At 46.6% G+C, this 20262-nt stretch overlaps 3 protein-coding genes across 3 annotated transcripts; 2 read left to right on the forward strand and 1 right to left on the reverse strand.

Moving 5' to 3' along the window:
* Positions 1–6882: 6882 nt before the first annotated feature.
* On the forward strand, positions 6883–7827 carry N7446_010782 (ankyrin repeat domain-containing protein; the record flags this gene model as incomplete). The annotated part of the gene is made up of 1 exon (XM_058519525.1): positions 6883–7827. The coding sequence occupies one exon, from the start codon at positions 6883–6885 to the stop codon at positions 7825–7827; it is 945 nt and encodes a 314-aa protein (XP_058368363.1).
* Positions 7828–8916: 1089 nt separating this feature from the next.
* Positions 8917–9630, reverse strand: N7446_010783 (uncharacterized protein; the record flags this gene model as incomplete). The annotated part of the gene is made up of 1 exon (XM_058519526.1): positions 8917–9630. One exon carries the CDS (start codon positions 9628–9630, stop codon positions 8917–8919), a length of 714 nt encoding a protein of 237 aa, XP_058368364.1.
* Positions 9631–13725: 4095 nt separating this feature from the next.
* On the forward strand, positions 13726–14841 carry N7446_010784 (ankyrin repeat domain-containing protein; the record flags this gene model as incomplete). The annotated part of the gene is made up of 1 exon (XM_058519527.1): positions 13726–14841. One exon carries the CDS (start codon positions 13726–13728, stop codon positions 14839–14841), a length of 1116 nt encoding a protein of 371 aa, XP_058368365.1.
* Positions 14842–20262: the final 5421 nt, after the last annotated feature.

Here is a 20262-nt window from a genome sequence, read left to right on the forward strand (position 1 = left end):
ACCGTGAAACAGCTAGAAGGTCTAGCACCTGCAGTGAGATCAGCTGATCGGATTTTAATCACTACTCTAATCGACGAGAACACTATTTTCAAAAGGTTTGACCAGAAATCAAAAGAAATCATCAAGAGGAGACTGGTTACATATACCGGCATTATTCCATCCCTAAGTCTTTTTTATCGACATATCGCCTACCTTGAGAGATGGAGTCACAGCATGAAAAGGATACTTGGAAGGAGAAAATGTGGAGGGAGAAATTGTGATCCTCTATACCACCAGCTGAAGCAAATTTAGAAAACGACATATCCTAGCCGGGATCAGTTGCAGGAATTGAAGGATAAGTGGACAGTGGAAGAGCGAAATCAAGGACAGTTCGAGTCCAGCTATCAACAGTTGTGGCTTTTTGTGATGAGAAATGACACAAAAAAAGAAACAGACGACACGGCATGGACAGAATGGACATCGCACCTAGCATGTGTAGCAATGGCACTTGGCTTTCATTCACCTGAGATTGAGGAGTTGTCACGGGTTTGTGAAACCGGCGACTCTTCTCTAAGAAACGATAGTAGAGGTGGATCCAGCGAAAACACTGGAAAGAAAGCAGTTCCTAGAAGCTCCCAAAAAAAAGATCGAAGAACAGTAGCGGGAAACAACAATTGTCTGATAATACCCAGAGGGAAATACTGAGTGAACGATCGCCACCGTGGAAACGCGAGTGGGACAATAATAAAGACCAACTATTCCTTGAAGCAATGCAGAATCAGTCTAACAAGAGTTTCACCAGTGTTAACGTGCGCTTAGTACAGGTAATGATGTTCCAAGGGTTCTTTGTAAGGCCCCGAAAGCCCCTAGAACAGAGGAGCGAGGGGGTTCACAATGTACCACCAAGGCCACCTCCTTTCGCAGGTGATTCCGATTGCCGAGAGGAGAACGAGCATGGAGATCCAGGCGAAGGAGCCAGCGAATCCCACGCGGCATTAGCGGAGCAAAGCAGACACAATAGGCTCGATAACTCGCCTACACCGTCAGTTTCAGTTGCCACCATAGACGAGAATAATTTGAGAGCAGCAACGACTGGCAATATATCCGTCTCGAGCGAGGATGTCTATTTCTCCCTGCAAGACGATGAAGTATGTTCAGGTGACCCTACACCTGGATCCGCGATAGATATGGGAACTGCGCTGTCGAGTATATCAGAATCAGAACCCCTTTCCACTGCGGTAACCCCAAGGCCGCAACATACAGAAAACATACCACGTATCACGCAAGGGCAACCCTTCATAGAGGGGCAACCGGTGGCTGAAGAGAATACTTCTAGAGAGGTATCTATGTCTTATACCGACGTTACCCACACCGAGGAGACAGCGGGTCAATATCACCGTCGAGATGAAGACCCTATACGAGGAGATCGTGTGCGTCACCCGACCAGATTGCCTAGGACTCAACCCCGGGGAGAGAACAAGTGTGATACTAGGAAAGGAGATACTTTACGACGGCCGCTGGATACTGCACGTACCCCATACCACGTCCAAGAGCCAGATTCCCCTACCACTAATGAGCCTCATTTCAAGGAGCCGAACATGCTACCGTGGACAACCACACCTCCAACGTCTCCCCCTAATAGTGACGGCGTCAGACCGAGAGGAGAAGCAACACCGCAGCCAAGCCCTGGGACTCTTGCGATAGAAGGCACGCCTGGGAATGCCCCCAATACCGCAAAAGATGTTGTGATGAGTGAGGCGCCTGCGCTCCCTCCAAGTCATGATATTAAGAGGAGACGAAGACGGGAACGGAAACGTGGCCACTCCGAAGAACACTGGCATCTTGCAGAAGGCGCACGTAAAAGTTTGCAACTTGAAGAATTTCGCTCAAGCTTAAATACTAGGCCGAGCACAACACCAGATGATGCAAAAATTCTATCACAGATCCGAGGCTATATAGGCCCACAGAGGATGGGTCAACTATTTCAAATTTGGCAACGTGCCTCTATGGGTACTCATGCTACGACAGAGGTTGAAAGAATTATTGGTCCCATGAACAGTTCGGGGTCCAAGTCCGTTGAAAATTCGTCTCAGTCCGGAATCATCACAAATAGCTCGATGACAACGCAACAGCCTACCCTCCTCTCACGCTCGAATGATCCAGAGTCACTAGGCATGGCTGAGCCACAGGGCCCGAGATGGAAAGATGGCGACGGGCCACGCACAGGGGACGAGCCTTTGCAAGGACCGATGCACACACCCGCCTTACCATACCACATCCAAGAGCCAGACTCCCCTACCACTAACGAACCTCGGTTCAAGGAGCCGAACATGCTACCATGGACAACCACACCCCCAACGTCTCCCCCTAATAGTGTCGGCGTCAGACCGAGAGGAGAAACAACACCGCAGCCAAGCTCTGGGACGTTGGCTATAGAAGGCGCGCCAGGTTATGATCCCAATACCGCAGGAGATGTTGTGATGAGTGAAGCGCCTGCACTCCCTGCAAGTCGTAAATCCAATAGGAATTTGGGTCGTAGCCCAAAAGGTCGCTCCACAGGACGGGTCCAACGCCATAAAAGCAATTTTCCAAGGCGGTCTGACAAGCAATATTATCAAGCCCAAATACCGTCTAGTTCTGGAAGGACGCCGTATCCTGGCAAGCAAACACAATATCTACGGAATGATGATTTCATATCACAGGTGACAGAACGTATAGCACAAGACACGGCCGTTAAACTATCTAAGATGTGGCAGCGTTGGCCCGATGGCAGCCGCAGGAGTCCCTTCGTAAATGATGCCTACAATGCGACTACAAGGTCCACTGGTCCTGTAGGGGGGCGTTTACGTAACCTCCGAGACAATAGCAGTGAGCGTTTGGCGCGTCAAAAAGCTATGGGAAAACGTCGAGTTGTGGATATTCCTGCCGCAGGGAGATCGAATGTCTTACGCAGTAGTTCAAGGGCGACATCACGGCACGTGAGCCACTTACAACCCGAATATTACCTACCTCGATCTGAGCAGAGGTTATTACCGTGTCCAGGGGTTATTTCCGATAGTGGGAAGAGTAGTTCTGCGGCCCTCGTCGCCATAAATCCGCGCATAGGTTATCCTAATACCTACGATACCGTTGTGCTACCTGATGGCACGATGTGGTCACACGGCCCAGAGGGACTTCGCACGACGATTTACTCATATCCGATCCAACAACAAGCAATCTCCGCTACTCGCATTGACTCCGGGGATCCTTTGCATGTGGACCACGCGACATTGGTTAGATCTCCGGCGTCTGAGTCTGTCGATGATCCCACAAGTGCCACCGTCCCAACGGGACCATACCGTAATTTTGGTGGTAAGAAATCGTTTCAAGTAACTCAAAGGGACGTTGCCATGCTTCAACCTCCATCTTTGGTCACTAGTAGGCTCTCCGCAGGTACATCAGAGCGGCGAAGGCCACGCGAGGACGATGAATCAGAGATTTATGAGACAGAGCGGCCGCGTGAAGCACTACAATTATCTAGTTCTTTGCCGCGACAACTGGACCCCTTGGAACCAGAAGAATACGATCCTAATAAGCGAATAAAACAGGACCACGCTGATATGGACATAGACATCGGTAGTCACATCGAAGGCCATATAGGGCCTAGCTCTACGGCCCTCACTACAAGAAGCCCAACAGGTCATGTGTCCCGTCGATCAAATATCTCACTGACCGCTCCTACCTACTTCGACCATCCTTCTCATTCTCGTGAGGAAGTTTCCACGTCGAAGCAATCAGAAGGCCAATACGAGCCTTGCATCAACGATACCGCTATCTCGCGAACCTTACCACCGAGTACCATGACTTGTCCGCCCAGCAACGGAAAGAGAAGGGCTACTCCTCGCACAGAGGAAGCAGAAAGCAGTTCCGCCTATGCCTCGTCTAACTTTACATTAGCCAATCGAGATATTCAATTTAACTCTCCGAAGAAAAGCCACCCCAGCGAGGGGTCGAGTGTAGCGGCGCAATCCCAGTCTCTCGCAACAGGAAATACAAGGAGTAATTCAACCCATACGTACACAGACATCGAAGAGAGAAGATATACAATTGACAAGTCAACCGAAGGTGGACAAGGAAGCGGAATGGTTCATCATCTTGAGGATACTGTGGAGACTCAGTCTTCAGTGGGCATAACCTCTACTTTCCCAGTACATGAAAGTAGGCAAGATGTGCAGATCGCCCCTTCCTCGAAATCTCAGTCCCCTGCCACGAATCATTCTGGAATCAACACCCCTGATGGCGGAAAGAGCGCTTCAATGCATGATACACCGCTAGACACCAGTATCGGCGAATGTCAAGTTCCTACAACCGGATTGGTTACCAACAACACAAAATGCACCCAAGAGGCTACGCCAAACGGCCGAAAAGAATCAAACCGCGCCCAGAGCCCCCATGGTATTCGAATGCAAAGCCAAGAGAACCTGTTTTCGGATACATACGAGACGTTTGAACCTGCAAAATCGGAGAGATCTACCGTACCTGAGCAAGCCGAGGAAAATAATTTCCATAGCCTATCAACGGCGGGTAGCTCCAGCGCGAGAGATCATCCATCTTCCCAAGCATTAAACCCACTCGTACCTCAACATTCCCACGTGGACCGTTTATCTGGGAACTCTGAACCAGGTTCTGAGACCGGAGACAATCTGTCAGCGACTATCCCCTTTGGTGCCGAAGGCAACATGCCTTATCCTGATGCCGCGACCACCCCTGCGGGGTCTTTCGAGCCACCTAGAGTAGAGGAGGCAGGAGGGAACAACGTCCTCACATCGAGAGTCATAGACAACGACACGACACAACGTGTCGTGGGTGCCTCTACCAGCGACGTGGGTCAGGGTGAGAGTAGCGAGCCAGATTCGACCCCTAGAGGCTCATCTCTAAATGAGGAGATGCCGCAAACCACCGAGGGGAGCTGTGATAGGAGCCATCCGTCTACTGATTCAACGAAACTTGCACCACATCACACCACCGTATATCTACATAACGACCATCCACAACATCAAAATGTTCAAGTACATAACACGGCCATGGAGGCAGCGACTGGAACCTCGGATGGCTTAGACCTAGAGCCGGATCCACCCAGCCAAGTTACTGTTGAGCCCCCGAACCCCGTATTCCTGACCAAGCAAATATCGGCGTAGAAGCGCGCTTCAATCGACCAGTTTCCGAAGAGCAGATGCTTGACGCACAGCTATCTAGCGACGATGATCACGAGATGGAAGACGTGCCCGCAGTGTCTAGTCTCGCGAAGGTGGCGGGCCATAAGCGCCGTCCCCTCGCCGAAAGACCTGATTCACCGATACTCCAGCAGAATACGAATACTCCTCATAAAAAGCCAAAGTTCGAGCGACAATATTTGATATTGGATTTAGATTGGAGCAAAGAGGACAACGTCTTCCGGGTCAGCAACTACGAGTTTCTGGCGAAAAATGAACTACCGAACGCTATCGAGTCTCGCCTAGCTAAAGACTTCTGCTTCTACACTAAAACACAAAAATTTATCCCGACGAAACACGTTTTAAAAGAACTCTGTCACTCTCACACCATGCTCGCATCAAAGGTTTGGATGCAGTATTTAACACAACAAAACCACAAACGGATAACACAGGAAATTCACAGGATTGAACGGAACGAAAGGCGAAATAGAAGAAGTTGGGAGAAGAAGTTAGGATAAAAATCTAGTAGAGTAATATGACTAAATGGTTATATAACTACAGTAACATGACTAGAGTAATATTACCACAGTAATATCGCTAGACAGGTTATATAACTACAGTGATATTACTAGAGTAATATGACTAAATGGTTATATAACTACAGTAACATGACTAGAGTAATATTACCACAGTAATATCGCTAGACAGGTTATATAACTACAGTAACATGACTAGAGTAATATTACCACAGTAATATTGCTAGACAGGTTATATAACTACAGTGATATTACTAGAGTAATATGACTAAATGGTTATATAACTACAGTAACATGACTAGAGTAATATTACCACAGTAATATCGCTAGACAGGTTATATAACTACAGTAACATGACTAGAGTAATATTACCACAGTAATATTGCTAGACAGGTTATATAACTACAGTGATATTACTAGAGTAATATGACTAAATGGTTATATAACTACAGTAACATGACTAGAGTAATATTACCACAGTAATATCGCTAGACAGGTTATATAACTACAGTGATATTACTAGAGTAATATGACTAAATGGTTATATAACTACAGTGATATGACTAGGGTCGCATAACCGGACTAGTAATATAACCATAGTCATATGACTACGCCCGTCAAATGACTAAGGTGGTAATATGACTATAGTCATATTACGGACCTAGTATTATGACTATCGTTGTATAACCAGGCTGGGTATTTCACTATAGTCATATCACTAAATCCGTCATATGACTATGGTTATATAACCAGGGTAATATTACTAAGGTAGTCATATAACTGCCTTAGTCATTCGGCTGTAGTCATTTAACCATAGTCATATTACCGTATGTTTCTTTCGGACTTTTACAGCAAATTAGTGCCATAATTTAGGCACTAGGGTCTGTTTTGTGTTTAATTTTCTTTGTTTTCCGTTTTGTTTTCTTTCGGGCATCTGACCGAAACAGCTACACCCTATTTTTAACACCAATTAATTTTATACGAAAATTCTGTGCTTAATTACGGGCATATCAAAAACTGGGTTAAATTCCGTCCGGCTCGGTCGGGGTACCATTTGTGTTTTGACCAAAAATGGTTTTCTCGCTTAATTAGTCACGATCGTTCCAACAACCGCTAACATAAAACGATAGGACCACAAGCCGAGACATATTTATTCAAAGCACCCTTCACCGATAATGAGGTGTATCAAGAGACATACGATCTCAAAACGTCTCGACGCTGAGTTATTAAACGCTAAGTTGCTAGATCCCATTCCAAGCAAATATCAGGATACCGCACGCAAACTACTCAAGGCAGGAGCCGATGTCGACACTGTCGACACGTGCAACGAGGAAATTGGCTGGTATCTTCACCACAAAGCTTTCCAAACCGATTCTTCGTCACCCAACGACAGCACTTATCCGGGGCCAAATAGTAAAGACGATTTGGGTGATGACCCATTCTGTCCTCAGTTTGGGATTGGTATTACACCGCTGCAGATTGCGATACTGTTAGGCAACCAGACCTTGGTAAACCTACTGCTAGAGAACAAGGCCAACGTACATCCAGCCCATGGGTATAGCCCTCTGGTAACCGCTTCATGGCTTGGGTTTCGAGACATAGTTACTCTTCTTCTCAATAACAGAGCCGATGTCAACGTCGGTGATGATAACGTTGGAATGCCACTCCAAGCCGCGGCAGCAAAAGGCCACACTGAAATCGTCCAGCTGCTATTGGATAACAGGGCAGATATTAACGAAACAAGTGACCCCTACGAAACCGCCCTCACTGCGGCCTCCTGGCACAACCACATTGACATTGTGGAATTGCTTCTAGCTAATTCAGCCAGCGTGAACTTCCGATACGGAGTAAGTGACGATTTCCGGAGTCCGCTCGCCGCCGCCGCAGAAAGAGGAAACTTGCAAGTTGTCCAGTTGCTACTGGCAAAAAAAGCGAATGATTATGTGGAAAAACGTACTCATGACAGCGCTATATGGCTTGCATGTATGAGTAGGACGGATCTTAGGGAGCCTATCCTCCGCACGCTTTTTAAAGGAGTCATCAATACTAATGTTGATTGGAGCGAGTTGTATGAAGCAATCACTGTGGCTGTACAGTTAGGTAAAGGCTATAAGTCATAATTGGACAGGCTTCTGGACAGCCAACCCCTTCTTGACGCTATTTTTGCGGACGAGGGGCCTGCATGGGCTACAGAAGCTATCTTTCGAGAGGTTAAGCGAGGGTATCGTCGTGGTCGTCTTTGCGTGTCCTTATCATGTCGCTCGTGTGATAGAGGTAATCGATCATCGAGACTTGGATGCAAGGGTCAACTGAGTTTTCTTTAGTCTTGCTGAATGGCGAAGCTATAGGACAAAGATGCGTCACACATAGCCAGTGGTCGAACGTGGTAAGAGCCTATTCACAAGGTTAAGTCACCTACGGTGGCTTAAATGATAAACTAAAGAGTAATGGGAAAGTTGCGATCACTTTATTGCCAGTGATTTGGCCGAAAGTCTAACCTTGGGATACGGTTGCCAAGTGAAACAACGCGCAAGCTGATGATGTGAGCACACGGCAAGTTGTTTGTCTAAGAAAAGCTTTGGGATAGGTGAGTGGCTAGGGTAGATTTTTGCAAAGGATCAACTGTAGGACAACAGGTTTCACTCAATACCGCGTCGCATTCCTACTGTGCGGGTGGCAAAGGGCTATTACGGTACACTTTGCAATAAAAGTCAATCAAATTGAGCACGGATCGGTTGAGTAATTGAGCTTTTAAAATGGTGGGTTGAAAATGGTAATTATTATAGTGTCTTGGTAACATAAATGCTAGCAGACAGGCAGCGCAACGGGCGCTTCAAAAGAGATACCATGGGTTTACCAGACCATTTTGAGCCAAGACGCAGACCGATCAGACGTATATCTCTATATATAGTGTGTTCTATTTATTCTAACGTATATGAGGTGCCAAAATAAGGCGGTGTGCCGAAACATCACATAGATACCTTCAGCATAATTGAAAATAATTGTAGGCAAGGCAGCTTGGATTATCCCCTGCTTCTCACGTTCGACACCATCTAATTTAGGTTAATGATACAGTGTGTTACCGACAGGCAAGGCGGGAGCGGCAAAGCCGAGAGTCAGTATTAGGGTTCACCCGAGATACTTTCAACTTAATAAGCGTTTCGCCCTACACTGCATGGAATAACATGACATGTCAAGTCATGACATAATCAACTGCTCTTGCCCATGTCGATTTTGACACGCTTACCAGTCGGGATAAGGGTAAACGCTGCGGTAGTATCACTCGCTGGTCGCTGCGCGGTGCACTTATCGTACCAAACACACGTCCGCTTCTCCAACACTTCAACAATTCGCGGTGCCAGCTCAGCTTCATCAAAACTGACTGACACTGTCGTATACTGGCCGTGACTATTGTCAAAAAAAACACTTTGTGCACCAGTGAGCTCAACCATATCTCTCTGCCACGCATTGAGAACGCTTCTGTCTCTCACCGGGTCGATCCACGCGAAGTCAATTGTTTGTGAGTCCTCCCCATGATCAACCTTTGCTCGGAACCCGGACAACTCCTGTGCATCCGCTAGGCTTCGCTGCCCCGCTGGTCGCTGCGCGGTGTACTTATCGTGCCAAACACGGATCCAGTTCTCCAACACTCCAACAATTCGCGGTGCCAGCTCAGCTTCATCAAAACTGACTGCCACTGTCGTAAACTGGGTGTTACTATTGTCAAAAAAAACACTTTGTGCACCAGTTTTCTCCACTATAAGTCTCTGCCACCTATTAAGAACGATTCTGTCTTCCACTGGCGGTATCCACGCGAAGTCAATTATTCGTGAGTGCTCCCCACGATTAACCTTTGCCCGGAACCCGGACAACTCCTGTGCATCCGCCAGGCTTCGCTGCCCAACATCGTGAGTTGCTGTCATAACTTTTGACGATTGTGACGTATTATCTAATACGTTGCCACAAAGCTTGTTCAAAATAGAACATATTTTTGATTTTCCCATGATGTTGGTTTTTATGGAATCATGGGGGAACCAATCTTTTATACCATCGGGAACTTACTGCTTACGTGAAGAAATGAGGAGCACTAGATCAGTTCAATAATTATTCTATTTATTCTATTTATTCTATTTATTCTATTTATTCTATTTATTCTATTTATTCTATTTATTCTATTTATTCTATTTATTCTATTATTCTTCCGTTAACCAGAAGTGGAAGATGAAATCGTACTCCATCAGAAAGCTCTCGCAACGATGCCGAATATCGAGCTCGGTAGCAAGATGTTCTCAGAAGCTGTGTGGTTGTGCCAGGAGGCCGCAGTGATGGCGGTTCGGTAGGTGTCGGGACATATACTCCCGTCAGAATAAGCAAAGACACGTTGTACGTAATCTTGCTAAGCAACGGCTCCCGCCGTATGGATTCAGGGGTATTGGGCCTTGACCTAGGAGAAACATCTATTTTACACGAATCAAATTGAGTCTTGCTTTGGAAGAATAACCACTGTACACAGTACCTTCTTTCATTGATATCTGCCCCGTTATCCAATAGAAGCTTGACGATTTCAGTGTGGCCTTTTGCTGCCGCGGCTTGGAGTGGCATTCCAACGTTATCGTCACCGACGTTGACATCGGCTCTGTGGCTGCACAGTTAGGTAAAGGCTATAAGTCATATTTAGAGAGGCTTCTGGACAGCCAACCCCTTCTTGACGTTTTTTTTGCGGACGAGGCACCTGGGTGGGCTACAGAACCGATCTTTCGAGAGGTTATGCGAGGGTATCGTCGTGGTCGTTTTTGCGTGTCCTTATCATGTCGCTCGTGTGATAGAGGTAATCGATCATCGAGACTTCGATGCAAGTGCCAAATAAGTTAGCTTTAATCTTGCTGAATGGCGAAGCTATGGGACAAATATGTCTCGCATATGGCCAATGGCCCTCTAAATTCGAACATGGTAAGAGCCTTTCACAAGGTTAAGTCGCCTACGGTGGCTTAAATGATAAATTGAAGGGTAATGGGAAAGTTGCGATCACTTCATTGTTCGTAATTTGACCAAAAGTCCAATCTTGGGATACGGTCCCCAACTGGAACAACACGCAAGCTGATGATGTGAGCAAACGGCAAAGCTTTAGGATCGATTAGTGCCCAGGGTAGACTTTTGCAAAGGATCAACTGTAAGACAGCAGATTTCATTCAATACCGCGTCGCATTGGTACTGTACGGGTAACAAAGGGCTATTACCATAAATTTTCCAATAAAAATCAATGAAATTAAGCACGGATCGGTTGAGTAATGGAGCTTTTAAAATGGAGGGCTGAAAATGGTAATTATTGTAGTGGCGAAGTAGTAATACATTAGTGGCTTGATATCATGAATGCTTTAGCAGACATGCAGTGCACCGGGCGCTTCAAAGGACATATCTTAGGTTTACCTGACCATTTTCAGCCAAGACACAGACTAATCAGAAACATGTTCCTCGAAATATAACTTAGTGTGTTATATTTTATTACATTCCCTTAGCAACCTAACAGTAGAATAAGACTTTGACTCATCTGCCAGCGATATTACATAATGATTTACATGCATTGCATGCGGCCGAAAGGATCTGCATTTGGATTCTCCGAAGATACTTTTCATTCTAAGTGGTAGACTGAGGTCTTTACATCCCTCGCTGCTATTCTAAAGCCGTTTTTGTCTACCTTCACGACTTTAATATTTGCTTCACGACTTCTTCATGCCCGCCACGTCTTGCTATATCTACCAGAGCCTGACCTAGTGTCGGGCCCCCGTCGAGTATCGCTCCCAGGTCCACGCCCCTGTCAAGGAATAATTGTACCAGTGCCACTTGCCCATTCTTTGCTGCCGAGTAAAGTGGTGTCTCACCCATCAGATTAATAGCCTCTGTATCCGCACGCCCAGTGTCGAGTAATAGCTTCGCTACTTCCACATGCCCATGCCTCGCAGCTGCCGATAGCGGTGTCCCAAATATAGAGAAATCCGCGTCTATATCCACCTTCCCAGTGTTCAGGAGTAGCCGCACCAGAGCTGTGTGGCCAAACTCTGCGGCGATATATAATGGCGTCCGACCGTTATGTATTTTCGCGTTCACATCAATGCATACTTTCTCGAGTATTATCTCCGCCACCCCTTTATGTCCATACTGTAAAGCTTCGAACCATGCATTTGTAATATCATTGTTCGTTATCAAAATAGTTCCCTCTCTCGTCACTGTTTCGAAAAACCTTTTGGCTGTAGCTGAATTCCCACTCACAGAAGCCCGTATTAATGCCGAGGATCCAAGATATCGAGCATTATTCCAATATAAAGAGCGATTCAGGCCATCATAAAGTTGCCGACTTCCTTGGGATAATGAATTGACGTCGCTTTCCGTTAGAAAATCCGCCAATCCTGATAACAATTCCATGGGCAGATCGAGGAGGCCCTTCTTTGGTTCCATGTTGACAGGATATTGCTTCTCGACTAAAACGAAGAAACCACTGTGGTAAACTGGCGGTAGTTATTATGCAGATCGGGTTTGTTTATATACATCAAAAGTAGACCACTCGTAACATTTATTGCGACATGGACTATTTCGGGAGCCGCAGGCTTCGGTAGCAGCGCTCTAGGTGTGCTATTTCCGTACTAAAACTTTGAGAGCCTGGATTACAGTCGCGGGATATAGCTCACTGGCAGTACTGTATATAATTTGCAAGCTCTTGACATTCGGAATACAGAGACAGTTTTTATTGCAGGACCCTATGAAGCCAAATCTATGTGCCGTTGTATTCTAGGTTCAACCCCGTCAGCGGCCGGGGATAGCCATTACACTCATCACCACAGGTCGCACTTGAATCCCGGCACTCTAGAGACGGGGCGTAACGGACACACCAATGCAGTCTTTCGGAACACTGCGAGCGAGGTCTAAAATGCCAAGTGTCGCTCCATTGTCTCACGCCCGGGAGAGGTAAAGTATACGCATAAGAGGCGATAGAAGTTGCTTGTCAAAATTTTGCTGATTATTCTACTAGGGCAAACTTTCAACAATACATCCCAAATAGCGGGCGGCATTACCTCCGTTCGTAGCTCCCAAGCAACGAGTACCAACGCAAATCCGTTAAGTATTACTGGCAAGGGTCAATAAGGTATGTCGTACCCCCAGTAAACTCAAACTGGGGGGTGTAAAAGTAAGGAAGTATCTGCAGATATCAAGGCGATCAAGGGTAAAAAGTTCGATCTCATCCGTGTTTACTCTACTGACACTAGTACGAGGACAATAAAGGTAAAAAAAACGGAGTAAAAATGGCAAGAATTAAAAACGTAGGATCAACCAATCGAGATCCCGAAATATAAAGAACAAAGTAAAACAAGGGCAAAAGCCACAGAACAAATAAAGAAAAATGACCCGACCCACCTATGGGGCCCGCGCGCCAGATAGTGGAGTTCGGCGCAGGTTGAGAAGGAAAAAATAAAGAGTCATGAAGCTTAATCTTTTGTTGGGTGGCACGTAACTGCTAACTGTTTGGCCAAAGTGGTTTCTTTAAAAAGGCGAACAGAAGAAAAGAAAGAAAAAATAAGAAGAATAGGGAAAAGAGAAAATAAACAAATGCTCCACATATCACGTCTATCTCCGCAGTGCGAATATGCGAAGACCTATATATTATCGCGTGTACTCTTACAATATATACAAAAGCGTGTGAAATTATGTTCCGCTAATATAGGGATAGGCGAGGTCAGTCCATCAACACCTTTTTGTTGGCCCATATACCATTATAGCACCATCGATCCAGACCAATGTTCGCTGGCCAGTGTGTCCTTTTTGGCCTAGAAATGGAACAGGATGACTGAGAACTACAGGGTCTTAATCAGTTGCATGCTATTCGCAGAGCAAATCCAAAAATGGAACCACATAAATAATCAAGTTTGCCAGATTACTAATCTACTATTATAGATCTGGAAAGTATAAGACGCAGCTTAAATACGCTGGTTTGGGTGAATTTGAGCAGTATTTTAATCACTTTCATAATGGAACCCCGAGCCTCCCCAAATGACTACGAGTTATTCCATGACGATCTATCGACCGAAGTCAAATATAAGCTACGCAGATGGCTGGACTTTTCACGTGGTGAAAGGACACCAAAGGGATATCGCAATGCTTTAGAAGTTGCCGCCCACCTAGGTGATACTGCCATGGTCAAGAAATTGCTTGCCACTGGGCAGGGCTCCCAGGAGAAGCCTCGTTATGGATATCCACTCCTACTCGCAACCCACTCAGGATGCGTCGAAACAGTGGAATTCCTTCTAACGAAGGGCGCAGACCTAGCGGCCAGCATAAAGCGCACAGAGATTGAGGAGACACCCCTCGATATTGCTTGGGGTCAAGAGGATCCGCAGATGTTGATGACGTTGGCAGATCATCTGATGAGACACGAATATAATAGTACAACAGAGGTTCATAAAGCGCTTGGCAAATGTGCCGAGCAAAATGACGAATACCGAGTGAAAAATTTACTTGCAAATGGAGCTGACCCCAATTTCCAAACTAATGGCTTCAGTCCTGCCCTGGTATCTGCTGCCAATGGCGGTAGTGTAGCAATCAGTAGCATTCTATTGAAGGAGAGAGCCATTGTGGATTTAAGGTGTGATACGTCAGGTTGCGCCGCTCTTGAAGTCGCTGCTGGGAATGGAAACACAGAACTACTGGAACTTTTACTGGAAAGCGGCGCCAATCTAAACGGCCACAACGACGGAGGTCCTCTCATTGCTGCAGCAAAATATGGAAAGCTTCAAGCAGTGAAGGCTCTTGTGGAGAAAGGTGCCTGCGTGGATATTGCAAACAGTAAACGCGAAACGCCTATCGGAGTTGCCGCAAGTCTGGATGAGAAGGATGTGTTCGAATACCTGAAACCTTTAGCAGATTTTGGGTTCGCTCTTAAAAGTGCCTTCGACGAGGGTTACTTTTATAGCCAGAATCAGCAGCACGTGGGCCGAGTCCATTCTTATACTGGAACGGAACACTGGCACCAGTTGTGGCAGTGCAATCTTGCAGTATTGAAGTACAAATCTGGTTCCGCAATGACTGACATATCGACCAGCTGGGCATTCATTTTCGTGTTGTGCTTTCTTTCGCAACTGATATAGGTATATGAAACCTCTTCACTAATCCTGATGATGAGGCCAGCATGTTTGTGTCCTGCAAAGAGTGGTAATTCATGGCCTCTGGCATGCGTAACTCTATAACCGGAAAGTAGATTAGGTGTATAGAGAAAATTATCTAGTATCAGATATAACGCCTAACTGTAGTGGGCAAGCGCAATAGAAAGAAAAAAACTCAAAGCCACATCGGCTCCTTATGTGGTTAGCTAAGCCACCAAGAGTGAGAGGTTAGTCATATGGGAGTGGGTCCAGTAGGAATTACCTCAGTTCCCTCAGACCACAGCCAATGATGAGACAGAATTCTGCCGATTCTGCCACGCTAACCCGATTGGGTTGCTTCATCAGCCCGTGGTCTGAGCCGGGAACCCCTTCCGTACATACAAGTTTCCGGTTCTCGCCAGCAACCCCACCATTTGGTCAAGGTGTGTTTTCTCAAGCTCTCTGAGAGTATTTCTGACATTGTTAGAAAGAATGGCATCACCGGATTTGCCCAATATGATCTCTAGATCGCGAAAGCGTGCTCGACAATCCTCCCTCGAGTGGCCTTCTTCCAGTTCACCATTACAAGAACCACCTGCGTCTACTCAGCGATCTCGTTATATCTCAGGATTGCAGCCACGCGAACGTGTCGATATGGTACTGGCTGAGCTTAATGATAAGCACCGGTGGACAATCAAGGATCTTCTTTACCACATGGTGCATGCACAACCAGTCAAAAAAAATGGATATTCGACATCGTATCGAGCACAGAAATTGTCTGACGCTATATATGGGCAACCTGAAATTATTGAGCGGCTAGGTAGTGTCTCAAAAGACATATATGCCACTGGTGCATCCGATCTCGTGTCTCGGATACAGACCGAGATTCGAGGGCTGATTAACGGAGATATACTCGGCGAGTTCCAGTCCAATGTGGACCCTAAAGATATGGACATCTCTAGCTTGGCTACGCAGATGCAGAGGAAAGCTCCAGAGCTCTGTGGACTGCTCGTTAGCATCATGACACCTCCAGGAAACCATCGCGATACACCCAAGATCCACCAGGGCAGCATTGTGATGGTCTGTTCAATTCTGGCTTGCGCTTTTGCACCACGGAAAAGCAACAACTTCCCGATGTTGATCGGCTTGTATTTACATGCAATGGGTGTCAAGCGACGTGTGATTAGCTTTCTGGCTGGCCTGGGGATAAACTCAGCATACCAGACTATCATGGACAGACGGAAGGAACTTGCAGAACTAGGACAGGTACTATAACCGCATTTACCGGAGAATAACATGTTCTGGCTGACTTCTTACCCCAAGATGTGTACAGAAACAATTGAAACAGAATGCCCAGGCTTCTCGCAGGAATCTCATTGTGGCATGGGATAACTTTGACTACAGCCAGACTGTTCGACATCAAACTATTCGTGATCCATCAGAGCATATCTCCGCCACCACTGGCAAGCTTTGTATCGGTCAGTCCATCCCTGCAGGAGGGCTTCTCCGATCTATGTTCCATCCAGAGGTTACACTGAGTCCTCATGATATCTACATGGCACCAGGCAATCAGGATGATGAGATCTTCCATCAATGTCAGCGCCATTGGATTGCAGAGGCCATTCGCTATACTCATCGGGAGGCAGTAGAGAAACTATTTACTGCGGAAGCGTGCGTCAAACCAGGCCAGATGAAACCGCGAGCCCATCTTATTGACTGGCCTGAATTCCCAGCAGTTAAACGACTGCAAGCGCAGAAGACAATTCACTACAGCCTTGGGCCAATGTTATACAACGAAGGCACGACAGAGGGGACATACAAGGTCATTCAGAATGTCTTTCTGGAGCAACTGGGGGATGATGATGATACAGACCTTGATGGGCTTTTACAACTGGTTTATGGAGATCAGAAAACAGTGTCACTCCTTCGTGCCGTCAAAAAAGAACGTGCGGAGGCTTCTCGTCTTTTCGATCGTTTCAGCTGGATATTGCCAATCCCCGGACTGTTCCACTGGCGTATGAACTACTTGGATATGATCTTTGAGCTCTATGCTGGGACAGACCACCCTACCGTTGAATCGACGATCCATCATAATAAGGTCTGTCTCGGTTGCGTACAGGGACACAAAAGTCCATTCCACCATAAAGAAGAGGTGGCTACTCGCTCATTTGACGCTCGCGTCACGGCCATGTTCTATCAGTTTGTCCCATTAACAGTCAATTTCGCGGATGCTAAAGATGTGGATGATTGGATTCAAAGCCTCGGAAGGGGTCAATTCCTGGACGTTGTGGATCAGATACGCCAGTCTCTGTTCCATTTTAAAGAGCAGCAGTCTAAGGTTCGTGAACGAGAAGGAGAACCAGTCGACTATGAGTTCTCAGCACATGCGAAATTCCTTCAGCAGATGGAGACTTACAAGTCCTTGAAGCTTGCCATCAAACTTGGTGACATTGGAATTATCCAGCGGATCTTTGCACAATGTTGTCTCCTCTTCCCTGGCACAAAGAAAACCCGATATTCTTTCCTCTCCTTGTATATGACATGGCTCACTCAAACCAAAGCAGCTGATCCCGAGCTGCAGACTGCCATTCTTGCCAACGGACTTGTGAATCTACGGGGTGCGGAGGACGGTTGGTTCGAAATTGATCGACTGAATGAGTTCTTCAATCTTCATATGAAGACACTCATGTCGACTCGACGGACCTCAAATCTGGACATCACTACCATGTTCCGTCGAACTGCTCTCACAGCCAGCTACTGTACTGATCTAAAGGAGCTTCTGGAGGCTACCTTTGGAGAATATAGCAATGGGCGACACCAAAATAAGGATGCTAGCCAGGATGTTCGTCATCTAGCTTATCAGATCTCGAAGTGCATCCAAAAGCAACCAAATGGTCGGACAAGAGGCTTTCAACCATGTGATATACTCACAGAAACAATTGGCGAAAAGCTCTTCAAAGCCGTACAGAACTTCAATAGCCTCGTCGTCAACGGACAGTGGGCACAAGAAGTTGATTTTAGCAAGATGACATCGACTCCTATTGCTGTTCTAGATGAGATTGAAGAGAATGACACATGACACTGAATAGCAGGTTGCTGCCGGGACAGCTTTAGCTATACTTCTCTTCATTCCATTGATAATACTCCCACGCTATATTATAAGGTGACTGACACACATTGATGGAATGCATCAGATGGATTGTTCATCATTCTCTACCAGACCTTAGAACCTAGGTCTTCTCCACCCTTCATCACGCGACGCCCATTTCCTGATACCACACCGAGGGCCTTGCGTTTGGGAACTGGAGTTGCCGAAGGAGGAGGCATGTCCATAAAAGCTTGGGATGGCGTGTTAATATCAACCCACGGAGAGATATTCCGAGATGGAGTTGGTTGACTGGTGCTTTCTGGCGTGACTGCAGAAGACCATGTGAGGTTGCTGCATTCACTCATTTGACTAGAGTCATTCGACACACGCTTCCTCTTTGCAGGGGTTTGAATAGTGGCCATAAAGGCTGCTTGATATGCATTCTTCAAGACATCCACAAGACCCTCAGCAAGCTGATTCGACAAAGCCCATATTCCCAATATTGTCTGAAGATCCTTTGCCTGGAAATATTCCCGCTCCGAATAGGTGGCATTTTCAATATATATCGCAAGATGGACATATTGTTCTTCTGCCAGTATGCTTGAGCAATCAGGTATGAACTTCACTCCGTTCAAAGCGCTTGAAAGGACCTCCTTGGACCAATATTTTAACTGGTTGATGATTATCTCGTCCATCTGTCCTGACCTCGGACCGTGCTCAGTATACAGATAACGAGTTGGATCATTGAGCTGATACTCAGGATTGCAGTTGCTGCAGCACCGGTCACGCCGAGGATTACATCTGAACTCTTCAGGTTCATTGAAGTAGTCCAGGAACCGTTTCCGGAGGCATTCTGTAGGCTCATTGGCAAGGAGATACCAAAATTCAGGCAACACAGCACGTCGCTCTTCATGACTTAAGCGTCCACCTTTCTGTGGTCTCTCAGGGTTTGCTTCTTTGACTTCATCATCTGAATCGGCCAGTGGGTTGTCTTCCGCTAGATCATCATTTTCTGTATGAATCTTGCGTTTCACGGCACGTTTCTTGATACGCCCCTGTATCCACTGATCAACGAGAATAACGATCTTTCCATCCTGTCCAAGGCGAGATGCCCGACCACCGCGTTGCCAGAGCGTTGCTGGTTGTAGGTTTTTGGGGAACCGATACATGACAACTTGATCAATATCCTGGAGGTCCACTCCGAGCGCTAGTGCCTCGGTGGTCATGAGGACACGAAGCTTGGATTGCGGTCCGGGTTTCTGAAGCTCTTTGATCATTGCTTCCTTGTCTCCCTTTGCGGTGTCGCTATGGTAGACCTTCACCGTATCCATTGCCTCTTTGAGGGTATAGTTGCAATGTTGAACACTTGCCCCATCTGGTTGCTTGTTATGCTGCAGCCAATACCGACAATTTTCCATGGCAGTATATGCATCATTCTTCGAGTCAAAGAATACCAATGTCTTTGGGATTCGTGACGGTCGTAAAATGGGCTGACAAGGACCATTGTCAAACAGGAAACGCAAGGCCGTTGCCTTCTTATGCGCGCCTTGTGGGATCCAAGCTGTTTGAATGAGCAACTCTGGACGATTGACGGATGTCCGCAAGATTTCAACATCCTTTGGAAACCCAAGTCCCTCAATAACAACGCGCAATGTATTCATATCAAGCGTAGCAGAGCATGCAAACCAGGGGACGCCACTGCCGAATAGACTTCGCAATTGATGCAATCGCGCATAGTCCGTTCGAAAATCTTTGCCCCATTGAGCCACAAGATGAGCTTCGTCTACAACAACCAGAGCCAGCCGGTCTCGGAAACCTGGATGCATAGCAGTTGAACGGAACTTGTCACTGATTGCAAGCTCTGGACTCACGAGGACATGTGTGAACTTGCCCGCTTGTACCCTGTCAAGAAGTTCGGATGAGAATGTTTCCCTGTTTAGGAAACAAGGTCGCCCTCCAATGTTCTCGATGTAATTGGTCTGCTCAACGCCAATTTGATTCAATGGAAGCACAACAAGGGTGATAGACTTATCAAGCAAGAGTGACACTGCTTGCAATATCATACTCTTCCCAAATGACGTCTTCGCAATCAGGATAAGGTCCTTTCTCAGGTAGATCAATTGTCTCAATGCTTGCAACTGACCCGCACGTGGATAATAGGGATACAGCTCTCGAATTGCTTGTCTGATGGCTTGGTCCTGTTCATCCTTACGCTTCTCAGACGCATCGCGAATCAGTTTCTGCGCTTGAAGAACTGAATTCTTCTCAACTTGTTGTTTCTCCAGCAAGACAGTTGCGCCCTCATTCTCGTACTCCACTCCCAATTCAATAGGCTCTCC

This window comes from Penicillium canescens (genome assembly GCF_028828765.1).
Source record: "Penicillium canescens strain IBT 15451 chromosome Unknown utg000007l_segment0_segment0, whole genome shotgun sequence".
NCBI lineage: Eukaryota > Fungi > Ascomycota > Eurotiomycetes > Eurotiales > Aspergillaceae > Penicillium > Penicillium canescens.